The sequence below is a fragment of the Cricetulus griseus genome, chromosome 5 (genome assembly GCF_003668045.3).
Source record: "Cricetulus griseus strain 17A/GY chromosome 5, alternate assembly CriGri-PICRH-1.0, whole genome shotgun sequence".
NCBI classification, from domain to species: Eukaryota; Metazoa; Chordata; class Mammalia; order Rodentia; family Cricetidae; genus Cricetulus; species Cricetulus griseus.
In genome coordinates this window covers 24,362,391-24,387,360 of record NC_048598.1, presented here as the reverse complement: position 1 = coordinate 24,387,360, position 24,970 = coordinate 24,362,391, and the positions used below count along the sequence as shown (strand labels likewise).

Sequence of the window (24,970 nt, the reverse complement as noted above, 5' to 3'; positions counted from 1 at the left end):
AGTCTAGAAAGAGAATTAGTAAAATCAAAAGCTCTGTGTTTATAGTTGTAGGCACAGACCATAGTCTAACAGTTAGGACTGAGATAAAACACCATACTAAAAACAAAGCAAAACAAATCCTGGGCTGGGGGTGGCTAAGCCCATGAAGTGACTGGCATAGAAGCTTTAAGTTTGATCTCTAGCACTCATAAAGGACAGACATGTGGCATGGTCTTGTAATCCTAGCACTGGGGATTGCTGGTCAGCCAGGAGATCCAGGTTCCTAAAGCGACTGACCGTGGCTCAAAACATAGAACAGAAAGGGACTGAGAATGAACCTGTCACTGACATCTGCCCGCTACATGTATTTTACTTCTCTTTTGTGCCCCCACCCCAGTCAACCTGTGTTTGTTTGGTTTTTCCAGGCTGAATGAACAGAACAGGTACTAAGAACTGCTTTAAGAATCAAATCACATAAAAGCAGCCCTGCTCCCTTAACAAACAAACAAACAAACAAACATGTAAAAGTAGGCTAGAGAGATGGCTCACAAGTTAAGAGCCCTTGTTGTTCTTGCAGAGAGTCATGCTTCCATTCGAAGCATCCCAGGTCCGGTTCCTGGGGACCTGCCCTCTTCTGGCCTCCATGGTCACCAGGCAAGCACGTGATACACAGACACAAATGCAAGCAAAACACTTATACACATAAAGTAAAAATAAGGGTATCTAAAAAGACAAAATAAAAATTAAGGGAGGGGAACCTGACAAAGGTAAAGCAACAGCAGCAGGAGTCACTGTACCCACAAAGTGTGGCCTCCAGACTAGCCCACTTCCTTCTTCCTCGGTGGATGCATCCCCAACTGGCTCTGCTTTTATCTGGCAAACAGAGCAATCAGGAGCAGCAGGATAATGCAAAGAAAATCTAAGAACAGGCAGAGAGCCTATAATTTGTCCCAAGATGAGGTCCTTAAAGTGCTCTTGATCTTTCCCAGGTCCCCCCACACAAGTGTTTGGAGTCTGAGCTGAAGCCCAGACTCCTGGCAGCTGCTTTTCAAACTCAATGTTAGTTCCCCAAAGCTCCAGGCCCCAGCACGTCCCAGGCAGGCAAGGTCCCCACTGGGCTCCAGTCAAAGCCAAAACCAGTATTTCGGGTTTAGACAGCATTCTCCTATGTTTCAAAACCAAGAACAGTCCCTCTCCAGTTTGCTTAAAACTGATTTTCTAATAGAAATATTTAGTTCACCCCAAAACCCTGTCCTTCCCAAAACCTATCCTGAAGAAAATTCCCTTCTTCGTTTTCCTCTGGGCAGCAGTTTCTGAGAGAGCCTTTGTTCTTTAACTTTTTCCAACAGTCAAGGTTTTTTGGGGTTGCAAACAACCCGGATGGACTCTGGCTCACCTACCCAGAAAAGGAATTTACTGGACAGATAGGCAGAGCCTCAGAGTCAGCAGGAAGCCCTGAGAGTCAAGTTCAGGGAAATAAGCACAGGCGGGGAAGGACACAGACAGGGTGTTGCTGTGGGAAGACTTGGGCTGCCCTGCTTGCATTGAGATGGAAGCTTCCTGCTGCCACTTCCAAAGCATCTGTAGTTGGCTGCTTGGTTCATCTCCCTCAAAATTCAAGGCTGGGCCTATCCCCAACTAGCCAAGTGCTAAGGGCTCCCCAAGCTGCTGGGGAAGTGAGGACCAATGGCAATGGCTCTGCTTCTGGCCGGTATTAAGTGCTGGCTGGTGGCCTTAATGCTGGTGTCCTCTCCAAGAAGAGGAGGATGCCCTTTCCAGACCACTCTGTCCCCCATTTCATAAATCCCATCTTCCATTTGCTCACTTAAGCACTGCTCTTGAATTGGTGAGTGGGGTGGGTTGTGTGTGTGTGTGTGTGTGTGTGTGTGTGTGTGTGTGTGTGTGGTGTGCGTGTGTAGACACCAGAAGATACTGTTGGGTGTTTTCTTCTATCACTGCCAGCCTTATTTGGGACAGGCTTCTCATTGAACTTCAACTCAGCTAGACTTGCTGGCCTATGAAGCCTCTCCAGGTTCCAGTCCTCCTGGCTCCAGTTTGCCAAATGTTATGATTACAAACATGTGCCTCAGGGTCTGCCATAACACCCAACTGTTTACATGGGAGCTCTATGCCCCCACCTCCCTTGTCTGCTTGCTATTTGTGGTACAACTATAACTTGAGTTATATATAGTCCAAAATCAGAACGCATCCAGTCTTTGAATTTCAGGTTCCCTTGTACAACACCCACCTGTGGTGCCTCTCATCATTTCTACTCCTCACCTACCCCAGAATCCATCTAACAGTGAGACACAAAAGCCAGAATAACATCCACGCTGCTAGGATGCACTTCTCCAGAGGCGTCGTAGCAGGAGGCCATCCTAAAAAGCTACCAGGATGACAGGACGGCCAGCCATGCAACGTCAGGGGCACGAGAAGGTTGCTTCACTCTGGGATGATCTGTCCATCACCTTTCCTCTCCACACAGCATGCGGGACACAGAGGCCTACACTAGCAGGTCATGAAGCCACACACATCGGGAAAGGAAACAAAGGACAAGACAGGACACTAACACCATAGGAAAGAGCATCTCTTCCATTGAGCAACCTATCCAATAAAAGCTAGTGTGGGCTAAAGAAACAACAGGACCACTTAGGTCAAGCAATTTGAACAAGAAGATGTGCTCCACAGCCAATGTTTTCCATTTCAGCCCTAACTAACTTGTTATTGGCATCTTGCATGAATTTTGAGTCTTGTTTCTTCCTTCTTGGAACAGGTATCGTGAAATATGCTATAATTGTGAAATGATTGCTTCATTCTAATATTGGAGTAAATATTACTTAATGTGTTGCATAAGCATTTACTGTTACTTTGATTTTATAGCTTTGATTAATCTAGTTTTAATGCATCATGATAATATGTGGTTTGGCTTACTGTATTATTATTGCCTACTGTTAAGAAAAACATCTCCCAATTACATGACAGACAGCAGATGTCCCCACCTTCTGAACATATACCAGTGCATGGCATATCTGCTCATTCCTAAGATGTTTAACTGCAGCAGGTGGATGTACCCTAACCATGGAAGCAAGGACTCTATTGTGACATCCTGCAGATGTGACATGTCTCAAGGGTCTGTCGACCCCCTCCCACTGCTGCATTTCCTCTGTGTCCATCACTGAATCTTAAATTAATATAGCAAATCTTCGAGTCACATAAAAAAGGCATATCATATTTCAGACAAATTCTGAATAGTTTTCTCTTCATAATTTGTCTAGGATAAAGGATATAGATGTCCTGTGGCCTAAGCAGTTTCAGGAGCCTATTTCCTCTTCTGTGTATGAGTATGGTGTGTGTGTGTGTGTGTGTGTGTGTGTGTGTGGTATATACACACATATGTATGTATGCATTTGCCTGTGCCTATGCACACTGAGTTTCTGTAGCACAATCTCATATGCCTTGTCCTCTGTCACTCACTCCCCATCTTATTCCATGAAAAAAACGGTCTCTCCTGTGCCTGAAACTATATTGAAAGTCAGTACGTCCCAGCAATTCCCTTGTCTCTGTCTTGTTTGGCGCTGGGGTTACAGGCATCTGCACAGCCTTGATTGGTGCTGGAGTTACAGACACCTGCATTGCCACAATGGCTTTTTACTTGGGTGATGTGATCCAAACACAGATACCCATGATTCTGTAGCAAGTGCTCTTACCCTCTGAGCCATCTCTCCAGCTCCCACCTACTAACTCTTGAAACCCTTCAAAGAAGAACTCTTAATGTAGTTTCAAGGATGAGAAAGAAGGTAATATGCTCATTATTAGCAGGATGTTGATGAAGGCTAACTCAAATAAAATGAATTGTATTATTACAACTTCAACTTTCTGACTCTGTAAATCCCAGGTGAAATGTACTAGAAGAAACCAGTTCTAACAGGCAAATACAACAAGGACAAACATTCCTCAGCGATGCACTAAGCATTTCCCTTTTGAATTATGCTTACCTAAAAAAGATCCTTGATTCCAGTAACTACTGAAATTGGGGATTTCATTAGGACATTGTGCTTCACTGGGACATTCCTCAGTTTCCATTTTAGCCTCAGCTACTTGGCCAGAGTTACACACTCACATAGGTATGAGACCAGTATTTTTATAAGCTGTCTTAGCATTGACTTGCTATACCAACCCAGATCCCAAGAGGAACGAAGTAAATTTTAAACAACCCAGTTTCTGGTCAGTTAATCAGATAAAGACATCTTATTTTGATTCTCTTAAAAGACTGCTTTTGACATTCTGGAGTATTTTCATTCTCCTCCTGCAGTTGCTGACTAATTACATGTATAAGATCCTCAACAGTGAAAGTATTGTGGTAAATAACTGCATTGCTTCTTGTTCTAAATTACCTGCTGACTCTTAAGACATCCATGGGCTTATTTGTCAAAAATGAAAGAAAAAAAGAGAGCCACATTTTAAAAGTCCACTTCAACAGGCCCTTATATTTTATTGTAATAACTCTAGCAGTTTTATTATAAAACCAATATATTCACGTTGTGTAAAATCCTGTGCACTAACATCGAGGGCAGCTACAAGGCACATTGCATATCCACAAACCTAAGGCCCAGGGCAAACAAACAAAACAGAAATAGATGACCAACATCAAGGAAGTTAACTAGAGCACTAGGGCAGCCAACACAAACACTTGGTCAGTCTCAAGAAGAAACCTACTAAAATGTCCATGTTTTCTTGATTAATCCTGTGGGAGAACACCAAAGGGGCTCATCTTTTGTTGATAAGAGTGGTCAGCAGTCACATCACCTCATCAGAGTCTCCTCATTCAACACAAGACTTCTCTACTCCTGTTAAGAGACCACACTCCCAGAAACATGCCCCCCACAAAAAAAGAGGTGCAAAGGTGGGGAGGGGAAGGGGGCAAAGATTGGATTGGCAGAGGAGACATCTTGAATTAGCAAATGATACCTTTGAATAATTTCCACAAAACTGGCTCCTTTTTTCAGTTGTCCTATCTAGGGTGACATCTGTAAACATTCAGGCCATGCTAAGGGCTATTCCCCAACATCCCATGGTGTTCTCTGTGGCAATTCCTATCACAAAGTATTTCCCTACTGAGAGCACTGAGAACAAGGACTGCTTTATGCATTTCTTATATCCAATCCAATGATGCTGCCAAATGAAACAAACTCCAAGATTTGGTTAACTACTCTGATTCTTCCATTGACATAATATTATAATCAAGTCCCTGCTGTATGGGCCCCCAAATGCTACATGACTGAATTTCTATCTGTATGGACTTGATGAGAATGTGGAGTGAAGAAGAAAACAGAGCTGTTGCTGTCTCCAAATCTCTGCCCCTTCCCCTTTGACTCTTTAGAACATATAAATAGCCCCAAAGTTTACATTCAGCTGTTTCTCTTGCCTCCATCCTTGCAATCCCTCTTGATCCCATTCCCACAAGACTGCAATGATCAGTGACTTGATTTTGGGGAGGGAAGGTACTAGGAGGGAAATAGTCACAGGACACATCATGTGTGAAATCAGCAAAGCTGGAGGGCTGATGTTCTGTTGTGAAGTCAAGCCTAATCAGAATATCAACGACTAGATCTCTCTTCTGTCTGTACAAGTAACAACATTAAGGGGCCTTGGAAATACACACCACACACACCCAAACACCCACACCCACACTCACATACCCCCAAACACAAACACGCACACCCACACTCACATACCCCCAAACACAAACACGCACACCCACACCCCCTTCTCCCCGCCCCCCACACACATATTTTTCCCTCTTCTTTCAGGGTTACTGCATCGGATCATAAATCAGGAAGTTGGATTTTTCTGATTTCCTAAGTGCCAAAAAGTCCTAGTGTCACAACAGTTCTCCAGACTGTTTCCATCTCCAGATGAGGGTACCATGCTGTCCTTTGCCCCAACATCAACCGGTTCAAACTTTGCTGGAAATTTCTACACCCTCGGATTGACTCTACTTCTTGGGAAGGAAATGATGCAAGTCTCTTAAAAATAAATTCTACTTTAATCCTGAGAAAAGCAAGCAGAATTTTTAAAAATCAAATAGATATCAACGAAATTCTCAAAAAGGAGCAGGGCACAGGAAATACTATCATAAACAGCAAAGGACAAAGGGCTAGGGAATTCATTCTAAGCAAGGAGAAAATAAATCCCAAACCATTGGAAGTACCAATTTGTGGGCTGCGGTTTAAGCACTGTGACCAGAAAGCCTTGTTTACCCTGTTTCTGACCCAGCCCATCCCTCCTGCCTGGCAGCATGGTGGTGCCCTTGAGCCCACTGGAGCCAGGATGAGTTGATATCACTGCTTCAAAGCATGTTTGAAACTTTGTTTCTTAAATATCAAAGTATTAGTAAAGTTTTTTTTTTCCTGAAAAAAATTACAGACATGTCTGGATAAACACATCACGTTATATTTTCACAATAGAACATGTACTTGACAACTTAAAATAAAACAAGAACAAAGGTACTGATATAATATGGATAATTCTCAAGAAATCTAGACATTAAAGATCACACATTTCACAATAGGGTCTAACTGTAAAATGTCCCCAGCCAGTGGCACTGTTTGGGACATTATTAGAACCTTTGGGAGACAGGCATAGCTGGAGGAAGTGGCTTTACTGGTTAGGATGAGTCTTGAGGGCCATAACTCAACCATCGTTTGTTCAGGGCCCCAGTGCCTCTACTTTCCAGTCTGCAAAGATGGGAGCAAGCAGCTGCATGCTCCTGTTGCCATGGCTGCCCCACCATGAGGGCCTCTGCTTCAGCTGGGAGCCAAAGTAAATCAGTTAAGCTGCTTCCGACCAGGCATTTGGTCACAGAGACAAGAAAAGTAACATATATGATTATATGATATATATATATATATATATATTATAATATATATATGATTATGCTCACTAGATGCTTAAATAGGCACAATTGGTGTAACTATAAAATGTATGATGGTTTTGTGTACATCTAGGAGAGTGGATGTCAACTGAAGTAGGAAAGGCTAAAAGAGACTTTATTTGGGGGGGGGTGGTAAAAGAGTTCTAGATCTTTTGTTTTTGTTTTTGTTTTTGTTTTAAGACAGGGTTTCTCTGTGTAACAGCCCTGGCTGTCCTGGAACTCACTTTGTAGACCAGAGTACTGTAATTAGAGGCATGTGCCACCAGCGCCCTTTGAGATCTATATCTTAAACTAAAGTGTTGGTTACATGGGGGTATCACTCAAAAGAAAAAATTCCAACTGTGTACTTCAGTATGCATAAATTACGAATTTGTTTAAACCTGTAAGCTTATTTATCATCATCATCATCATCCTCACCATCATCATTCTCACCATCACCATCCTACCTCTTACAATCTAGTTTAGCAATATGAGTAAAAGCCATCAAATTATGGAAACAACAGACCTGAAATGTAACCCTGTTTTCCTACATTCTCACTCTGTCCTCCTCCTCCTCCTCCTCCTCCTCCTCCTCTTCCTCATTTTTCTCATCTGTAAAATGGAATGCCTCTACTAATGGCATCTCAAATAAAATGCTTCTAAGATAAATGCCAGTAACACAGATGTAGAGAAAGGTTCTGTTGGTGACACGAGGCTCTGTAGAAAAGAAGTAAACCACTATGTGCCAGATCAGTGAGTTTCAAGGGAAGACTTTCTGCCCAGCACCCTGATATGCCCCTCCCTGCAGCTGATCAGAGCCACTGAACTCCAGGGCTCCCCACGTGTGTGGGGGGGAGGGGGTACATGCTCACAGCCATGTACCTTCCCTACTACGTAAGTGATGACTGCCCTCCCTTGCTTTAGCTCCTCATTCAGCTTTGCAAGACACCCAGTCTGCATAAACCATGCAAATAAATCAACAAAGCAAGAAGAAAAAGTCAACAGGATCTCCCTCTCCCATTGCAAGAAAGAAAGAAAGAAAGAAAGAAAGAAAGAAAGAAAGAAAGAAAGAAAGAAAGAAGGAAAGAAAAAGAAAAAGAAAAAGAAAAAGAAAAAGAAAAAGAAAAAGAAAAAGAAAAAAACCACCTGTGAGGACCAGGTCTTTAGGTCCTCCTGAGAGTGCTGGGTATCACCCTGCTAAAACTTGATTTGGTCATAAGGAGTCACCCGTTTCTGGGGTCCCTCTGTATCCCACTTCTCTCTGGCTCTGCTTCTCTTCCTGCAGTCAACTGTTGGGAAGGCTGTTTTTGTGTTCTCAGCGCCTCCCTCTTCCCCTGCTCTGGAGTTCTCTCCCACACTTTCCCTTTCTCTCTGGGCTGGTTTAATTTGACACCTTGAGCTTTGGTAACAAGGTGGGGAGCAGAGCAGCCACAGCGGAATTCATTAGGCTCAACACTGCAGGGCCCGCTCTCTGTGCGTTAATGACATCGGAGGGTAGGGAAACGAGACAGCCACCACGCGAGATGAAATAAACATGAGGACTGTCAGCAGTGACAGCCTAAGCAAAGGGGACAAAATGAGCCAGGTAGAGACCTTTCCCAGTCCGCACAATGCAAACCGACAGCTTGCAAAGCCTCCTCCCTCCCCACAGCCTTCACCCCCTCCTTTCCCTAAAGCTGGGGGGGGGCAGGGTGGGAGATACAGAAGTGTGGATGGGAAAGAAGGAAAGAAAATACAATTCAATTATCATTGTTTTAACATACAAATTTCATTTATCAGCTTAATGTTGGCAGAAACCAAATTCATCACCCTCCTCCACAGTGGCAAGGTACAAGGAGGTGCTCTGGGGGCTGACATGCCCAGGCCTGGTGACGTTTAGAGGGGACTTTTCTCCCTCCCTCCCCATGGTTCTCTCTTGACTGATTTTTCCCCCTGAGCAGTATCATTTCCCTCACCTTCATGCAACCACCCTAAGTCCATTGCTTCTTGTTTTGTTGTTAAAGGGAACCCTGGAAGGAAGGAAAGAAGGGAGAAAGTACACAGGCAATGAGAGATGGGAAAGAAAAAAATGGGCAATGAAGAAAAAAAACCTCTCCCCCTCTGTGTGTGTGTGTGTGTGTGTGTGTGTGTGTGTGTGTGTGTGTGTGTGTGTGTGTGTGTGTTTGAGGTAGGGATAGAAAAGGAGGCTGGGGAAGAAAATTCAAGCATCATGTACTAGACCTCAGGGAGCAGGCATTACATTCTTGCTGAGCAAGGCCTCAGTGTGTACATGGTTCGGTATCCCATAACCAGTTGTCAAGATACAAAGCCAGTCTGTACTGCAGGCTACCTGGCATGGAAAGTATGGTGATTGCAATGGCTTCTTCCCCACATAATGCAGAGGGAATAAACTGGCTATCTCCAAACCAAATCATGGCTACCTTCCCTCCTAATAGAAATAGTCTATCCATAGAAGCCAAGATAAAGCTGCCCTTTCTTCTACTTACCTAAGAGGCTGATTGCTCCCAAGCATGCTCTTGGCATCATTGTGAAACCCAGTACTGGGTTCTATAATGCTACCTCACATTTGGTGTGCAGATCCACACCGAGGGCAAGGTCCTATAGGCCCCTTCCCAGAATCTTGCAACTCTTTCTCTATCCTTCTTCCAGGAAAGTCCTTGGTGAGAAAAACCAGTACTGAATTTCAAACCAAGTATGAGAGTTTTCTTTGTCCACAGACTTCCCCTGCAAAGGTAGCAATATGATCTTTAGGAGGAAAAAGGGAAGCCCTCCTAATTTTGAAGTAGTATGACTGGCAGGAAATTCATAAGGGGAAAAATATGTGGTGTCTAGTTAGAGGTCACAACTCAAACACAGGCTAGACATAGTGTAGCCACTCTGAGCTGCAGATGAGTAAGTCTGCTCTGTTGTCAGGGCAAAAGAAACCAAAATGAAAGCTGGATATAAGATGTGTCACAGGGAGTTGGGATGAGGGAAGTACACAGTAGTGGCGTGAGAGTCCTCATGCCTGAACCAAGCAATGGTCAAGTGCAACCACTCCAAGCCACAGATATAAATAGCTGCCACAAGAAAGCTGCCCATTTGTTCCACATATTAGAGTAATGGGACGGGCTGGGAGATAGTTAGGGTTAACCTAAGGGCCATGTCTCTTTTGTTAAAGGAATCTCCAGGTTTACAGCCTAGTGTTACCCATGCCTACTTCCTTCTCTACATAGAGTGTACACACTTGAATTGTACTCCCATCCTAAAACCCGGCAATCCTAGAAGGAAAGCCATCCATTTATAAAAGTACCTTAGGAGCATTCTACATTTAAAAGACTAATTTTGTTTTAAGCTTGAGAATGTGATTATATTACACTTTGCTAAGGGAAATAAACACACACACACACACACACACACACACACACACTCACTCACAGAGGGAGAGATAGAGAGAGCTAGAGAGAGAGAGAGAAAGAGAGAGACAGAGAAACAGAGAGACAGAGTTCATTTATTCAAGAAGACACAGTGGAGTGATTACAGAATGCAGGTATATAACAGGGCTGAATTAGACCTGAAGGCCCATGATAGACATCAAATTCTAGCACATTCTAGAACATTCTAGCATCACCTGAAGATGAGTCAAAGAGACTGTCAGGAACACAGTGATGACTCTACTTAAGCCTGCCACACAAAAAGGAAGGAAACATATCCAGGACTCTAAAGGCATGGCAGTTACTGTCACAAAAATCATGTTTCCCAAACTCTTCACAGGATTTTATTTCTTTTGGCCCAGGTCTAATTACAAGTTTGCCCTGAGGCTCACTCCCTCTCTAAGGTAATCTCTGCCTAAGTGGCTTTCTTTCCTCATCTGAATCTGAAAGAAAAGAACCAAAGGCTTTCCCATCAGAGAGGGTGTTGACTAACTAGACCCCCATCTTCTGAGAAGAGTGAGTGAAGAAAGGAGATTTAGAGGGAGATAGTGGTCTCCAGCTGTCTCCACTACTGATAGGTTTGCAGACTTTTTTCAAACAATTCCATCCTTCCAGGCCTTGGTCCCTGCTCATCCCCGCCCCCTAAAATTAAACAGAAACACAAACCTCTGCTCTGTAAAACTCCAAATATACCAACCCTAGAACATGCCTGACATGATGTCAACACTAAATCAGTGGTTCTCAACCTTCCTAATGCTTGACCCTTTAATACAGTTCCTCATGTCCTGCTGACCCCCAACCATAAAATTATTTTGTAGCTACTTCATAACTGTAATTTTTCTACTGTTATGAATCGTAATGTAAATATCTATTGTGTGAGCCCCCCACCCCCAATCCATGAGGGTCACAACAAACATGTTTCAAACCCTTACAGTCTACTGGGTACCAGGTAGAGAGGATGCAGTGAAAGAAAGCTGCAATATTTCTGGAGTTTCCCAGCCTTGCTGTGTGAAAAACGGACTCTGGCTATTACACAAATAACCTACAGCCTGGTGACCACCCCAAAGCACGGATACTTCTCCCACTCTCTATCCTGCCCCTAGTCATAATCTCTTTCTTCAGATATCCTCAAACTTGCCTCCTCTCATCACCCTCCCCGGGTCCCCTGAGCAGTATTTCACCCACTCTGGATGCATAACACAATAAGCTGGCCTGCTCTGAGCAAACACTTACGCTCAGCACCAGTCCCTAGAGGTTCCAATTTCATTGTTCCAAGGTAAAACCCAAGCGTTGGTGGTATTTTGTAAAAGTTCCCCAGGTGATTTTAATGTGCAGCCAGGGTTGAAAAGCACTCTATACCAAATATACTTGTTATTGAAAGGTTTATGTATAACATTTAAAAGAAAAAAAAAGTTTCTATTGCCATTTTTACTGCCTCAACAACTTGGCAGGAGGGCTAGACCAGCTTCACCTCCAAAGAAAAGCTCTGTGGCCTCCCGAGAATATCATACCTGGGTGGGGGGCTTCATAGGTCACCAGGTCACCTCCATTGCATGGAAGAGGCCAAGAAAGAAAACTAGCATAGCAGCTTATTGCCAGGGCTGGAGTCCTGACACAGACCTCTTGGACTTCACAGCTGGCCTCCTTTGGCTTCAGTGTCAACTCTGTGATCTGGAGACCTCCCCCTGTGCCTGTTTACCACTCTATTCTTAACCTTCCAGTCTTTCCTCATCCTCTTCTCTCCAATGATGCCAAATGCTATCCCAAGTTTTCCATACATAGTGCCCCGAGCTTTGAGAGAAAAGGTACTCCCTGAAAATCTTAATAAACAAATAAATAATTCATACTAGGTATCAGTTTATTCTCTGCACCACTGGCTTTCAAACAGTTCTTAAAAGCCGGCTCTTACCCATAAAGCCAAATGAATAAAATCTATGAAATACCAGTATAAACACTGAAGTCACAGAGGCAGAGGCCTGATGCCTCCCAGGTAGAACCAGTTCACCGCCAGGAAGGTAAGACTGGGTATCTCCACACCTGTCCCAGGGCCCAGTGGGAAATATATTGGGGCGGGGGACACTGAGTTCTGTGAAGGGAGGGCAACCCCATAGACACAAGGGCATTTATTATACTGCACACTCGAATCTCCAAGAAAGGAGAAGTGTAAAAGAAGACCCTTCTACAGAAAAGACTAGGATGAGAAATTGGCTGTTCAGAAAATTAAACATGGCTATGGCTGGACTTGCACAAGCAACTCAACCCTCAGGTGGGATTTAGGTCTCCTGAAATGGTCAAAACTTACTCCTAAGCTGAGCTGGACATGTGGCCAACACCTAAAACCCCATATTCATGAGGGACACTGTGAGCTCTAGGCCAGCTTGGGAAGCAGGTAAAGCCTAGCTGCAACACAAACAGGATTAGCGATCCTGTCTTTGGGAGAAATGAGAACTAGTTACACCCGTGTGCACAGACAGAAGCAAGAAACCATGGAGAAGAGAGGGCAGCAAGAGGCCATTTTGGCCACATTTCCTATCTAGATGCATCCACATGTTCTCAGAAACCAGCAGCAGAGGGAGTGAGCCTACACAAGGACTCTTAAGAAGTAGTTTCCAGTGGATGCTTTAAGTGGCTGCCGGTGTCAGACTTTCCCTCTGCTAACCAAACCAGCTATGCACTAACTATTGACCCAGTAGTCAAGTTTGCCAATGCCTCAGACTGAATCAAGTGTATGAGTCTGTGTGGGGGTGCCTATTGAGGTCAAAGGTTTTGAATCCCTCTTGGAGCTGGAGTCGCCAGTTTCTGTGTCCCACACTATAAGGGCTCTGGGAACGGAATTCCGATCCCCTGGAAGAGCAGCAAGTGCTTTTAACTGCTGAGCCATCTCTTTGTAGTAACTCCAGCTCTAGAGGATCCAAGGCCCTCTTGCCACCTCCATGGTTCCTAAGCGAGCATGCAAATGGTACACATACATATATAGGCAAAGCACTCATACACATAGCAACACTTTTTAAATGAATAAAAAATAACAAGTTCCCTTTAAAAATAATGAATAAATAAAAAAATAAGGGGCTATCCAAAAAGAAGGTGCAGATAAGAAAAAAACTAAAACACCTTATATTCCCATTTTGATTTCATTATCAAAGCATTTCTGTTTGGTCCCTGTGACATTTCTACAGGGCAGTTGTCACAGTCCCAGTTTACAGATGAGACCATCAAGGTTGAGAAAGATAAAGCAGCTTGCCCAAGCAAGGTCCAGCAGCCTTTGTGTCAGGGAGCCCAAAGTCAGGCCTTCTACTTCCAAATGCAATATTCTGCCCACCTCAAGAAAAAGCAGAGACGACACCAAAAGTGTAACTCAGGTGGGTCAGCACCACCACTTCCAGTCTTCCAGGGAGCAAACCTGCACGTAAGGCAGCAGTGGAGCCTGTCTTCCTATATGTAGGGAGGAATAATGGGGTCATGGAATATGCCCAAGGGCCGCTGACTTTGGCCTTAATATTCTGTCCCAAGTCTTTCTGCCATCTTTTCCCTCCCACCCCTTTTGCACCAAAGTCTTTTTGATTCCTCGCCTCAACTCCCTATCCCTAACCCCCCTTCCTCCCTAGGCCTTCAGATTCCCTATTCATCAAGGAAATGAAATCCATATGCATAATTCATTTCTTTTGTGAACTTTTTCCCCTGCAGGGAGCATGCTCCCTGCACACTGGGAACAGAGCTATTGACAGAAGGCCGAAAGAGCAAGGGGATAGAAATACCTTCCCCACTTGTCCAGGACAGACCAGGGACAAAGGTTAGGCCTGGACTTCTGCTGACTGACACCTCAGGCTCCATCATTCTATCTCACTAGAATGAGGGGCACCCTGCTCTGGTTATTAAGGGACAATAGGCTTTATCCTTAAGGGAACCCAGCAGCCTGGCGGGAATGGAAGTCTGGTTTCCAAACCCACTGGCTGCCTCATGGGTAGGGGAAAAAAATCGATAGAATCCTCCCGCTCCTTCATGTCTCTGCTCATATTCAAAACCCAAAACTAAACAAAGAGATCTACACTGTGCCCAAGGCGCCATGTTTAACAGCTGTTGCATTTGGAGAAAAAGCAGTCCCCAGTCCAAAGTCAGATTTGAAAAACGGCTTTATTAAGAGAAAGATTTACTGTGCATGAACTCCTAGTCTAGAAACCAGAGGAAGGGGCAGCTGAGAGATAGACTTGCCAGACACAGGGCCAGGGCTGAGCTGTGGCTAATGCTACCTTTTGGCAAGATGCACTGACCAGTACAACATTCTCAACAAGCATGGTCTACGGTGATTAACTCTTTAACAGCAGCCAACTGCAGGCCTGCTTCAGAAATGGCCAACAGACTCTTAAGGCCAATGTGGCCTTTTTATGTGGCACAGTCTATCTCAGGGAGACTATGTGACTTAGCACCCTGTTCCAGTGTTTTGTGCCCATGCTCCTTTTCTCAGATTAGCTTCTACCTTTCTCTACAAAAAAAAAAAAAAAAAAAAAAGAACAAAACAAACAAGTGGCAAACATTTTAGGTTTGGGGATCCTTATGCCTGTTTTCCTAAATACCAACTGAAACTGTATTGTTCCTAATATTCTGCCTCACATTTCAGGGACCACACCTTGGAAGTAGGTTAGGCGCCTTTAGAGGTAACATGGAGGCTCCTGGGATTATCAGGTATAGACATAGGGCTCCTCACATGGGCTGGTCTGAATTGCCATCCAATCAAGAAGAATGAAATTTCATTTATTCGTTACCTTTTCCTCTGAGTGGCCACATAGGATGAAGCAAATGAACAAGGAGGAGACAAGTGTATCTACCAATAAATTTAAAGTGACAGACATTTTATTGTGATGGCTGTAAGATTAACTTAGAGAAACAAAACACCCAATGTCTGTCATCCACTGTGTGAAAACGAGAAAACAGCTCAGTAAAGGCACTACAAACGGGAGGCATACCATCTGGGAATCTATAGAGGGCTCTGCTCTGACCCCAGAGATCCCTGTATTTCGAAACTAAGTGGACAAGGAAGCCTGAGGTTCAACTTGAACTAACCCAATCAACATACACACAGTAGGGCAAAGACAATCCTGACAGTCACGGAGGGTTGCCTCTATGTAATAGTCCTGGGACCACTGCTGCTCTGTGTCAGGGATTAATGGTCTGATGGACCTGGGCTTAGATCACTATCATGCCACCTATCAATTATGTGACTCTAGATATGAAAAGTCCTCAAACCCCATCTGTAAATTATATCCTATCATGCCACTTCTTCATGGGATTGGGACTTCAAGCTAGACAAAATAATTTCATTGCTCAGCATAAAGTAATTTGCCAACAGGTTGTAGCTTTAAAAACACAAACAAGTATTAGCTCATTTTTCCTTTGGAAACCAACTCAGAAATGTAAACTGGCATGACAAAAGATAACTTGACTTGGCACAAGCTAGGTCACATGATGGAATTTACAAATAAAACTGCTTGCCCATGTGCAGTACACCATCTATTTGCTTCTGTGATGGGCTGCCTAGAAAAAAAAGCCCTTTCACCAAAAGCTAGCCTTTTCAACCTGCTCTATGAACTGAGCCTTTCCCATCTGTGAGGAAGACCTCAACCCGTCCTCCTTTCTCCGAAACAGCATGTCAGCATGGCTCGGGATCTTCTACTAGATGTGGACAGTAAGTGGCATCACCCTGTCATGGGGGTCCAGAGAGCATCAGCAACGCCCCATTTCACTGCTCTGTGCTCCTATCTCAGGGCTTCATTAGCATATTTCAGCATTGCCTTGATGGATGAAGATAGATGGGGAACATCATCCTTGGTGAAATCACTGTTTCATCAAGGTTAAATCAGCCCCAAGCTTCACCACCTCCCTTTGTTTGGCTAGGTCTCTAATAACAAAATTAACGGCAAAATTAATGCCCAGGAGGCTCCCCGTGAAATATACTGATGCCCCCAGAATGAAGCTTTATTCTGGACCTCCCAGTTTATAATCCATCAATCAGCGACTTCCATACTTTATCTTGAAATAAAACATCACCGTCATCCCAGCCGATGCCTGCCTCTCTGTCTTTTCATCTGAAACACCCAGGCTGGGAAAGGAGTAAGGGGTAGGCTGTTGCCTTGGAGTCCTCATAACATTGACAGCCCAAGCATGGAACAGTGGGCTTGTGGATCCTGTCTCTACAAGTAGACACCTTGCTCCTGAAGCATGGGGTACCTTGTGTTTGTTACCTTTCCTTGCAACATCTGAACTTGTGGGGTACAAAGCTTGTCTTCACTAAGTCCCTGCTGGAGTCATGATGATTCAGGTACCTGATCAGATCAATTAATGCAGACCAAACACTTGGTATCTGCCAAAGATTGCCTAGGAAAAGCTTCCAGTCCTGATCCCAGAATCTCTGATGTGCAAATCAGAGACACAGCATGCTCTGGATGTCCTATTCTGAGATACCCTCTCAAGAAGAAATGCAGTAGGCAAGTGCCAGGCCGTTTGATGGGGGGCACACACCTGGACAGCTGTTAATGCTACTTCCTATTGATAGTCACCACCTGTTGGCCAGACATATTCACCTATGGTAGGTAACAGGTCTCTCAAGGCTGACTTGGTCTGCACTGGGTTCCCCTTGTTCTGAAGTGTGGCCATGACAAATTTCTCAGGCTTCCCTCATCAGAGAAGCGGTGGTGGAAACAACATGAAATTGCCACTAAAGCAAGCATAGAGGAAACGAGCAGATGCGGTGATGGGTGATGGGTCTTTCCATGGGACAGTAGAATATTAACAGCTTGCATATTCAAATGATTTTTTGTAATTTTAAAAATTCTACTCATCATTATATAGCTATTTGGGGTTTGAGAGTTTATTTTTGTCTTTTTGAGATAGTGTCTCTCATGTAGCCCAAGCTAGCTCTGAGCACCTATGTAGCCGAGGATGGCCCTGAGCTTTTGATTCTTGTGATTTCCTGTGCCAGAGTGCTAGAACTTTAGGCCTGCACCACCATGGTTTATGGGTTTATGTGGTACTGCGGGTGGAGTCCAAGGTGTCTCCATGAATGCCAGACAAAAGCAATCTACCTACTGAGCTATAGATCTCAGGTCTTCAATGATTTTTGTTGAGGTAAGAAGAGAGAATGAACCCCAAACCAGCAAGCATGTTGCATAATTCATCAAGGTTCTTACCCCACTGGACCTCAGTTTTCCAGGATTATTTGGGACGATGAAAGGTTTAAAATGCATCAAGTGTTCTGCCTTCTTAAAGGACTGGTGTTAGTTGATGAGCAAGTCATCCTGACCACGTGAAATCAAAACCAACCTGGGAGCTGTCTTAGAAAGGCTGCAAGCACACCCAAGGCTCTCCCAGCATTTGGACACTTGAAGTTTCCAGGCAATAAAACCACCTCCATTGCTATATCCCGACTTTAACCAAAAAAGGGGATTCTTCAACTGCACAGGAGGGAGGCACAACCAGGAACAGTGCATACGCCTTAACGATTCTCCTTATCAATCTGCTGTCCTCCTTTCTCCCCGTGAACTACTGAAGAAACATCACCCAGCCATTCCAGAACTGAGGCTTCGCCATGAAACCACAACTGGTGGCAACCAAGCCTCAGAACGGCCACAGAAGAGCTGTGTGGAGCAAAAGCCAAGAGGCAGCTCACTTCCGCCCTTGACTAAGGGAAGCAACTGAGAGCACAAGCCTGGGACAGACCTTCAACACTGTGCGGGTCTCTCAAGGACTGGTCTAGTTTCTGAGGTACCATAGTGAGAACTGTTGGGCTTTTTCAAATATAAGCAGATGGGCAAAGAAGACAACACTCTGTGTGTCTCCTCTCATCCCTCCTCATCCTCCTCCTCCTCTTCTTTTTCCTCTTCTTCTCCCCTACCCCCTACCCCCCACCAAGTAAAGCACATAGGTCAGTATCACCAGTCTGCAGTGACATGTGACCATGGAATGTGAGAGCCAAAGAGAGGACAGGAATGAAGGAACAGCTGGTGTAGAATTTTAGAACCATGCTGCTCCAAGTCTAAGCCCCAGAATGGCTGCTAGGCAGACGCCATCAGGACCATCCCCTCCCTGCAGAGACGACGAGAAGTGATTCAGAGGTTGTAGCTTTGATGGTTCATGTTCCTCCACTGATAGAGAAAATAAGCTATTGGCATTTGCTTGCCCAAAGAACACTGTACCTGTGTTTAAGCAAACCCTGGCTTTCATGCTGGTGCCACCATACTGTTTCCAATTATCTGCATTGTGCAAGGAATAAGCTTTCCAGTAGACCACACTGACGATTCTGGTTTGGAGTTGTATTTTCTTTTTCTTTTTTAGTTTTTTGAGATCGGGTTTTTCTAGCTCTGGCTGTCTTGGATCTGTCTGGCTCTTGCCCTCCGTAGATCAGGCTAGCCTCAAACTCACAGAGATCCACCTGCTTCTGCCTCAGCAGTGCTGAGATTAAAGGAGTGTACCACCACACCCAGCCTGGTTTTTGTGTTTGTTATTTTTTAAGATTTATTCTTATGTGCATGAGTATTTTGCCTGCATGTATATCTCTGTACCACCTGTGTGCCTAATGCCCAAGAAGACCAGAAGAGAGCATCGAATCCACCGGAACTGGAATTATGGATGATTGTGACCTACCACATGGGTGTGAAGAATCGAACCTGTATGGATTCTCTGGAAGAGCAGCCAGTGCTATTAACTGCTGAGCCATCTCTCCAGGCCTAGCAAATCTGCAAACCTGCCTCATTCTGGGAACTAGATCAAGAACACCATGTCTTCCCTGGAAAAGCTGAAGAGCACGGGTTCATAGTGGACTTCAGTGAGAGAGGCCATGTTTGAAGTCAGAGCTGCTGCCACTTGAAGCCATCTGTCATTCTTCTTACTAGAACACAACAAGTATACAAGTGGCATGAGGCTGTGCTTCACACCTGTAGACCCATCAGAGGCCATGCTCTGACTCATCCAGAGAGTTCTCACTGATCTTATCATTTGAAAATCCAAAAAGCTTCAACTCCACAGAGGTTCTTTGTCCAACTCCCTTCTGGTTTACCAGGGGCTTCACTTTTACCAGCAGACCACAAGACTTTGGTCCACTCTTAAAAACAAGAAACTCTAGGAATACAAACAAGTTATTGTTTCAGCACCTGTGAGATGACGAGAGGGGTGGGGTGGGGGAACTAAACAGCTAAGAAACCGTTGAAAGACTGGAGAAATAACTCAAGTCAGTAAAGTGCCTGCCCCATATAAGCCTGAGAACTGGAGTTCTGATACCCTGCCCACATGTAAAATGCTAAATACGCCAGGGCACACATGAAATCCCAGCACTTGGAAGGCAGAGAGATGTGGCTACCAGACATGTTGAACTGGTGAGCTCCAGGTCCAGTGAGTGATCACAACTCAAAAAACTAAGGTGGAGATGGATGAAGAGAGTCACCCAATGTCTGTTTGTGCATTTATGCTCACATGCACCCATATGCATAGAAACACATATCTGACCGTGTACAAATACAGACACACCAAAGAAACAACTAAAACTCAACAAATGTTTCCCTGATACCCAGTGAACCAAGTCCACACCAAAGACAGTTCTTTGTTCAGAAGGCTATGATGGAAGAAGAAACCCAGGAGGATAAAGTCTGTAATATCAGGGTGCCTACAGTGCTCACCTCTCCTCTATAGAGTTCCTGCTCTATAAAGCTGGGAGAAGAAGGTTGACAGAAACCACCACATCACAGAAATTGTAGCCAAATATGTTAAGTCCTGTGACTTTGAACCTACTCTATGTGGCCGATATTGCCACCCATCTTAGTCAAGAGCACCGATGCTCAATTGGAACAAGGCACTTGGGAAAAGCCACATGCTAGACTGCCTTCCAATGTCAAGCCTGTACTTTGGCTGCACCTCACTCCCTGTAGAGATGAAAGGGCACATAGGAATGGAGAGGCTCGGCCCCTTTCATTCACTGCCAAACAATATCTCCCTTCAGCCTTCTGTTCCAAGCACCTCCAAATCTCCATAAATATAACCACCAGAACATACGAGGTTCAACACTCTGACCCAAGAGGCATCTGTAGGCCAAGCCTCTTTAGACTCCGCAGTGAGCAGGCAGCTCAAGAAGGGGTGTCACATTTGAGAAGTGATAGAGCTACGATAAAGGGCAGACCAGCTAGGATGACCAGCCTTGATCTCATCCTGGTGCATTGTTCCTATCATGCTCCACTTGTCTCTCTCACTTGAGGGGAGTGTGTGTGTGTGTGTATGTGTGTGAGACCGGCTGCTTCATATTCACACTTGCAGAGTTCAGTCCCACCAGGCTCGATGAAAGTTATCACCTGCAGGCTCACTTCTAAGATTCATCTTAAGGCTCAGAAGTCAATCTGCAAGTGCACAGTAAAGCGGAAACTGAGGAAGGGATGCCTTGTGAAACTCAGCGCTCAGCCTTGGATGCTGTGGCAACTCATCACATGAAAACATGCACTTGAATATTTACTTCCCCCCACACCCCCCACATCCCTGTCTACTATATTTTTCCTGCATCTCACAGTAGACAGGGCAAAGAGCAAGCCACAGAAGCCATCTGCATTTTCCTACAGATCAAACAGGAAGAGGCACAGAAATCTGTGCAAGTGACCACGCTGCCGCTGTTGCTAGGCAGCACGATTATGTCCATTCCCTGCTGCTTGGCAACCAGCATTCCCATCCTATACACACACAGCCAAGTGCCCTTAACTGCTATCTTATAGCATTCAAAGGAAGGGGCTGAATTTCAAGGGAACTTATGCACATTCATGGACAAACACCCCCTCTTGAATAACCCACTGATGTTTAGATGGTACCTAGAGCAAGATGTCCCCATTTCATCAGAAAGTCTTCCTTTGGAGACCTTGTACCTTAGAGCTGCACAAATCTATTGAGTTCAGAGACATGCCAGAGAGATGGGGAAAGTTGCCTGAGTCAGCAAGCTCAAACTTTAGGGGACAGAAAAGTTGGTCTACATGTCCCAGAGTCCTGAAAAGCCTATGTGTGCAGTGATCTCCCAAGACTCTGCTGTCTAGTAGACAAGGATAAAGTGGAGAGATAGTCAACTACCTTCAAGGGTGATGTTTCTTTCTGTTGTGCCCAACAAAACGCCACTGGAGTTTAGCACGCTTCTCATAAGTGAGGGCCAAATTGTCCGCTAGTCATCTTGAACCTCCTTGGTCACAATCTGTCAGCTTCTCAAGAGCAGGGTCAAAGCCATCAACTTGCTGTTCAGACTGAATAGCTGCCTACTGAATGATGGGACTCCCTCAATTCACCTTCTGTCTTGGGTGATAAAGAGCCAGATGCCCGGGTCCCACAGGGCATCGGGAGCACTTGAACTCAGGAGGCCTTCGCTTCTAACCGACTGCCTCAGCTATCATCAGCTCCACGGCCTTCCTGCCAGACCCACAAAAGCAACATACTGATTCATTTTTCATTTCAGTTTTATTTGCACCCAACTTTTTAATGTTAGCTTCTCAAATGACTCGGCAAGGAAGGACGACATACAGCCTGGCTTTGCCTCCTGGGGAAAGCAGCCTTCTCTGGAGAGCAGATGCATTCTCTTCTAAACCCTAGAAAATTCTGTAAGCACCGTTCTGATTACACACTGAATGCAGGGAGATCACCCAAAGTGATAACCTCATTGGTATTTCTTCTCAGCCCCAGCTGGAGAATTTTTCCCCTCATTAAAATTAACGAGGTCAGTTTCCCAAGCTAGAGATACTGAGCAACTCCTGGAGGTGGGGTTTTGTTTCTTAAATTGAGCTACAGCTCTCTAAGTACAGAGTTATACTAAGCGTCATTTACTTTATTGCTATGTAATAAGAAACCAAAATGGAAGGCCTAAGCTAGCCTCCTAATATATCCCACACTTCAGCAGCCACATACAAACATGCACAAACCACACATCCCCAACTCAGCCCCAGGGTTTTCTGCCTTTTGGCCACAAGATAACCTCACTGCTCTTTAGAAGCAACAGCTTAGTGGGAGAAATTAAGAGCTCAGGGGATGAAGTACAGTGGGCAATCTGAGAAAGAAGGTACAGTCCTTCTGAGTGTTTGGCAAAGCCACAATGCTCATGTAGAAAAGAATACTAGGTTAAAGATATTAATAGATAAGAACAACGCGGGCTACTACACTTCTCCACAGGTGACCAGATAGCTAAAGCAGAATGGGCCTTGGTTGGCAATCAAAAGCCAGCAATTCTACCAAACACTTCAAAGAATGCTATGTTAAGAAATAAGATGGGTGCCCAGAGCAACAATGCTGAAGAAAGGGACAAAAGAGAGGATAAAAAATCAAAGCCATTGCTACACAAATCTTAAATTAAAATACACATTATTAAAAATGCACTTTAAAAATACAACTTCATAAGCAAGACAGACACTCTACAGGGGAGCCACAAACACACAGATCCCACAGGCTTGCAAACAAGGCTTGCACACACCTTGCTCCAAGCTGGAATGAGCATTTAGGAAGTCCATGGAGAAAGCGAAGAGCCTTGTTCAGGCACACCCCTCAGCCAGGATCCTGTGTGGCTAACCCAGCTTACTTCCCTTTCTCCCTCTTCTCTGCACACACCACCACCACCCCCAGCACACACACACAGACATGTGTTTCAACATAAATAAAAGCTAACTGTACACTGAGATCAAAAGAGGAAAGAAAGAGGAAAAGAAGATGCTGAGGACCAGAACTAAAGCAAGGGAGCAGGGGGGCTGCTGGTTTGCAGAGGCCATTTCTCTAGGCCAGGCAGGAAGGGGGAGCTCCCTCCCGGCTCCCATTGTTGGCTGATCAAAGTCCAATCAGAAAGTAAGGGAGGAACTCAGTCAGCCTCATGTGATCTGCACAGGAAGCCAAGTGTAGAGAAAATGAGCTGTGTTTGTGAATAAGGTGCATCAAGACATCTTTACTGAGCATGCCAGACACACACACACACACACACACACACACACACACACACAGAGAGAGAGAGAGAGAGAGAGAGAGAGAGAGAGAGAGAGAGAGAGAGAGACTGTATTTGGAGCTGCATCCTAACAAACCTTAATAAGTTAATGCAAAAGCCTCCCAAGGAGTCTGACTATAGGAGACATGGGTCTCTACTGAATCAAAATTCTGTTATGTTGTAATATAATAGATGTAAATTAAAACAGAAAATCTATCATGCCTCTAATGTACCCTGATAGCTGAGTCTGTGGATCCGGACAAGCAGAGGCACCCGGAGGAAGGGTGATATATGGCGGAGCTGGATGGAGGGTGAAAAGCGTGGCGAGACGAGCGGGAGAATGGCGCAGCCCGCTCGCGCTCCTCAGACCCAAGGGCAAGAGACGAATAAATGTTGATTAGTGTTGATTTTGTCCGACAAACGCCTGTCGAGTGACAGTTGGGCTAAGCTGCACTGAAAGAGAACCATTAATCTTGGTCTGGTTTAAGTAGAGTATATTAATTTGTGTCATTTTTACTAAGTCGCGCTGAGAAAGGCCTCTCACTGCTTTGCATCTGACTGCTTTGGTGGTTGAGCCTAATCCCCCTCCCCCCACCCCACCCCCATTTTCTAAAACAGATACCACAGTGGTAGCGGTGGCAGCAGCAAATTCAAATGGCACAGCAGGGGAGCAGGGGACTGAGAGCTCCTCTCTTGGATTAAGAAAGTAAACTCCCAGGGTGTTGGCATGGCAACAGCATTGCAGATGAACTGCTATATATTCAGTGATTAATAAATTAACATTTTTTACAGTTGTTCCTCCTTTTCTCCCCACCCCCATCTCCACAATACCCCCCCTTCCCCCATACACACTTCAACCTTCTCTAAACTGCATCTCTTGCCTCCGTGAAGGGGAAGGAAAGAGGAGTAAACACAGCCAGCGAGTTTGCGCCAGCCCATGGCTGCTGTCTCTACAGGCCGACAGCAAGGCCTCTAGTCACATAGAATGCTGTCAGTGGGCAGTGGGTCCAGTGGACAAATCCAAGAGGAAGCCCATGCTTATGCTTCATACTACAGGGAACCTAGCAAGACACTGCCAGCAGCAACCCCTAGCCCCAAGCTTGGGTCTTTTCAAGTCCCGATAAACTAGGAAATAAATGAGAGGCATCAATCTCTCAACAGAGCTACTGGACGGTGTCAGAGATAGAAGGGAGATAACTAACCTCTCACAGGTCTGTTAGTTAGACAAAAAAAACAACCTTTTCTCAGGGTGGTGGTGGCACACAGCTTTGATCCAAGCACTCAGGCAGCAGAGGCAGGTGGATCTCTGTGAGCCAGCCTGGTCTACAGAGTGAGTGCCAGAACAGCAAAAAAGATACACAGTGAAACCTGGTCTCAAAAAAAAAAAAAAAAAAAAAAAAAAAAAAAAAAAAAAAAAAACAAAAAAAAAAAAAAACTTGCGCACCATGGGATGGTGTTGGTATACAGAGAGCTGAAGCTTCCTCCCTTTGGAGCTTAGGTCCACCCATGCATAAGTCAATGAATTTGGGCAATTCATATTCCAGAAATGGAACTCAACCAGAATTCTGGGAGAATAGACAGAGCCAACAGACTTTAAGCACTCCCCTACAAGGCTGGTCCAGACACTTCTAACCATCCACCAAACAAAAGATAACAGACTTTAAGCACTGCCCTAAAAATGCTGGTTCAGGCACTTCTAAC

At 44.8% G+C, this 24,970-nt stretch overlaps 1 protein-coding gene across 5 annotated transcripts in view; it reads right to left on the bottom strand.

Annotated features, from left to right (window-relative positions):
- The window catches only part of Pbx1 (PBX homeobox 1), a 310,806-nt gene that overhangs the window by 213,374 nt on the left and 72,462 nt on the right, over positions 1-24,970 (bottom strand). Inside the window, exon 1 of one of the 5 annotated variants that reach the window (XM_027417094.2) lies at positions 9,379-9,597. The exons of the other annotated variants lie outside the window; for them this stretch is intronic. Within the exon in view, the coding sequence (XP_027272895.1) occupies positions 9,379-9,418 (40 nt within the window). The 5' untranslated portion in view covers positions 9,419-9,597. Of the gene's footprint in view, positions 1-9,378; positions 9,598-24,970 lie in introns of those variants that run through there. 5 annotated transcript variants of the gene reach the window in all.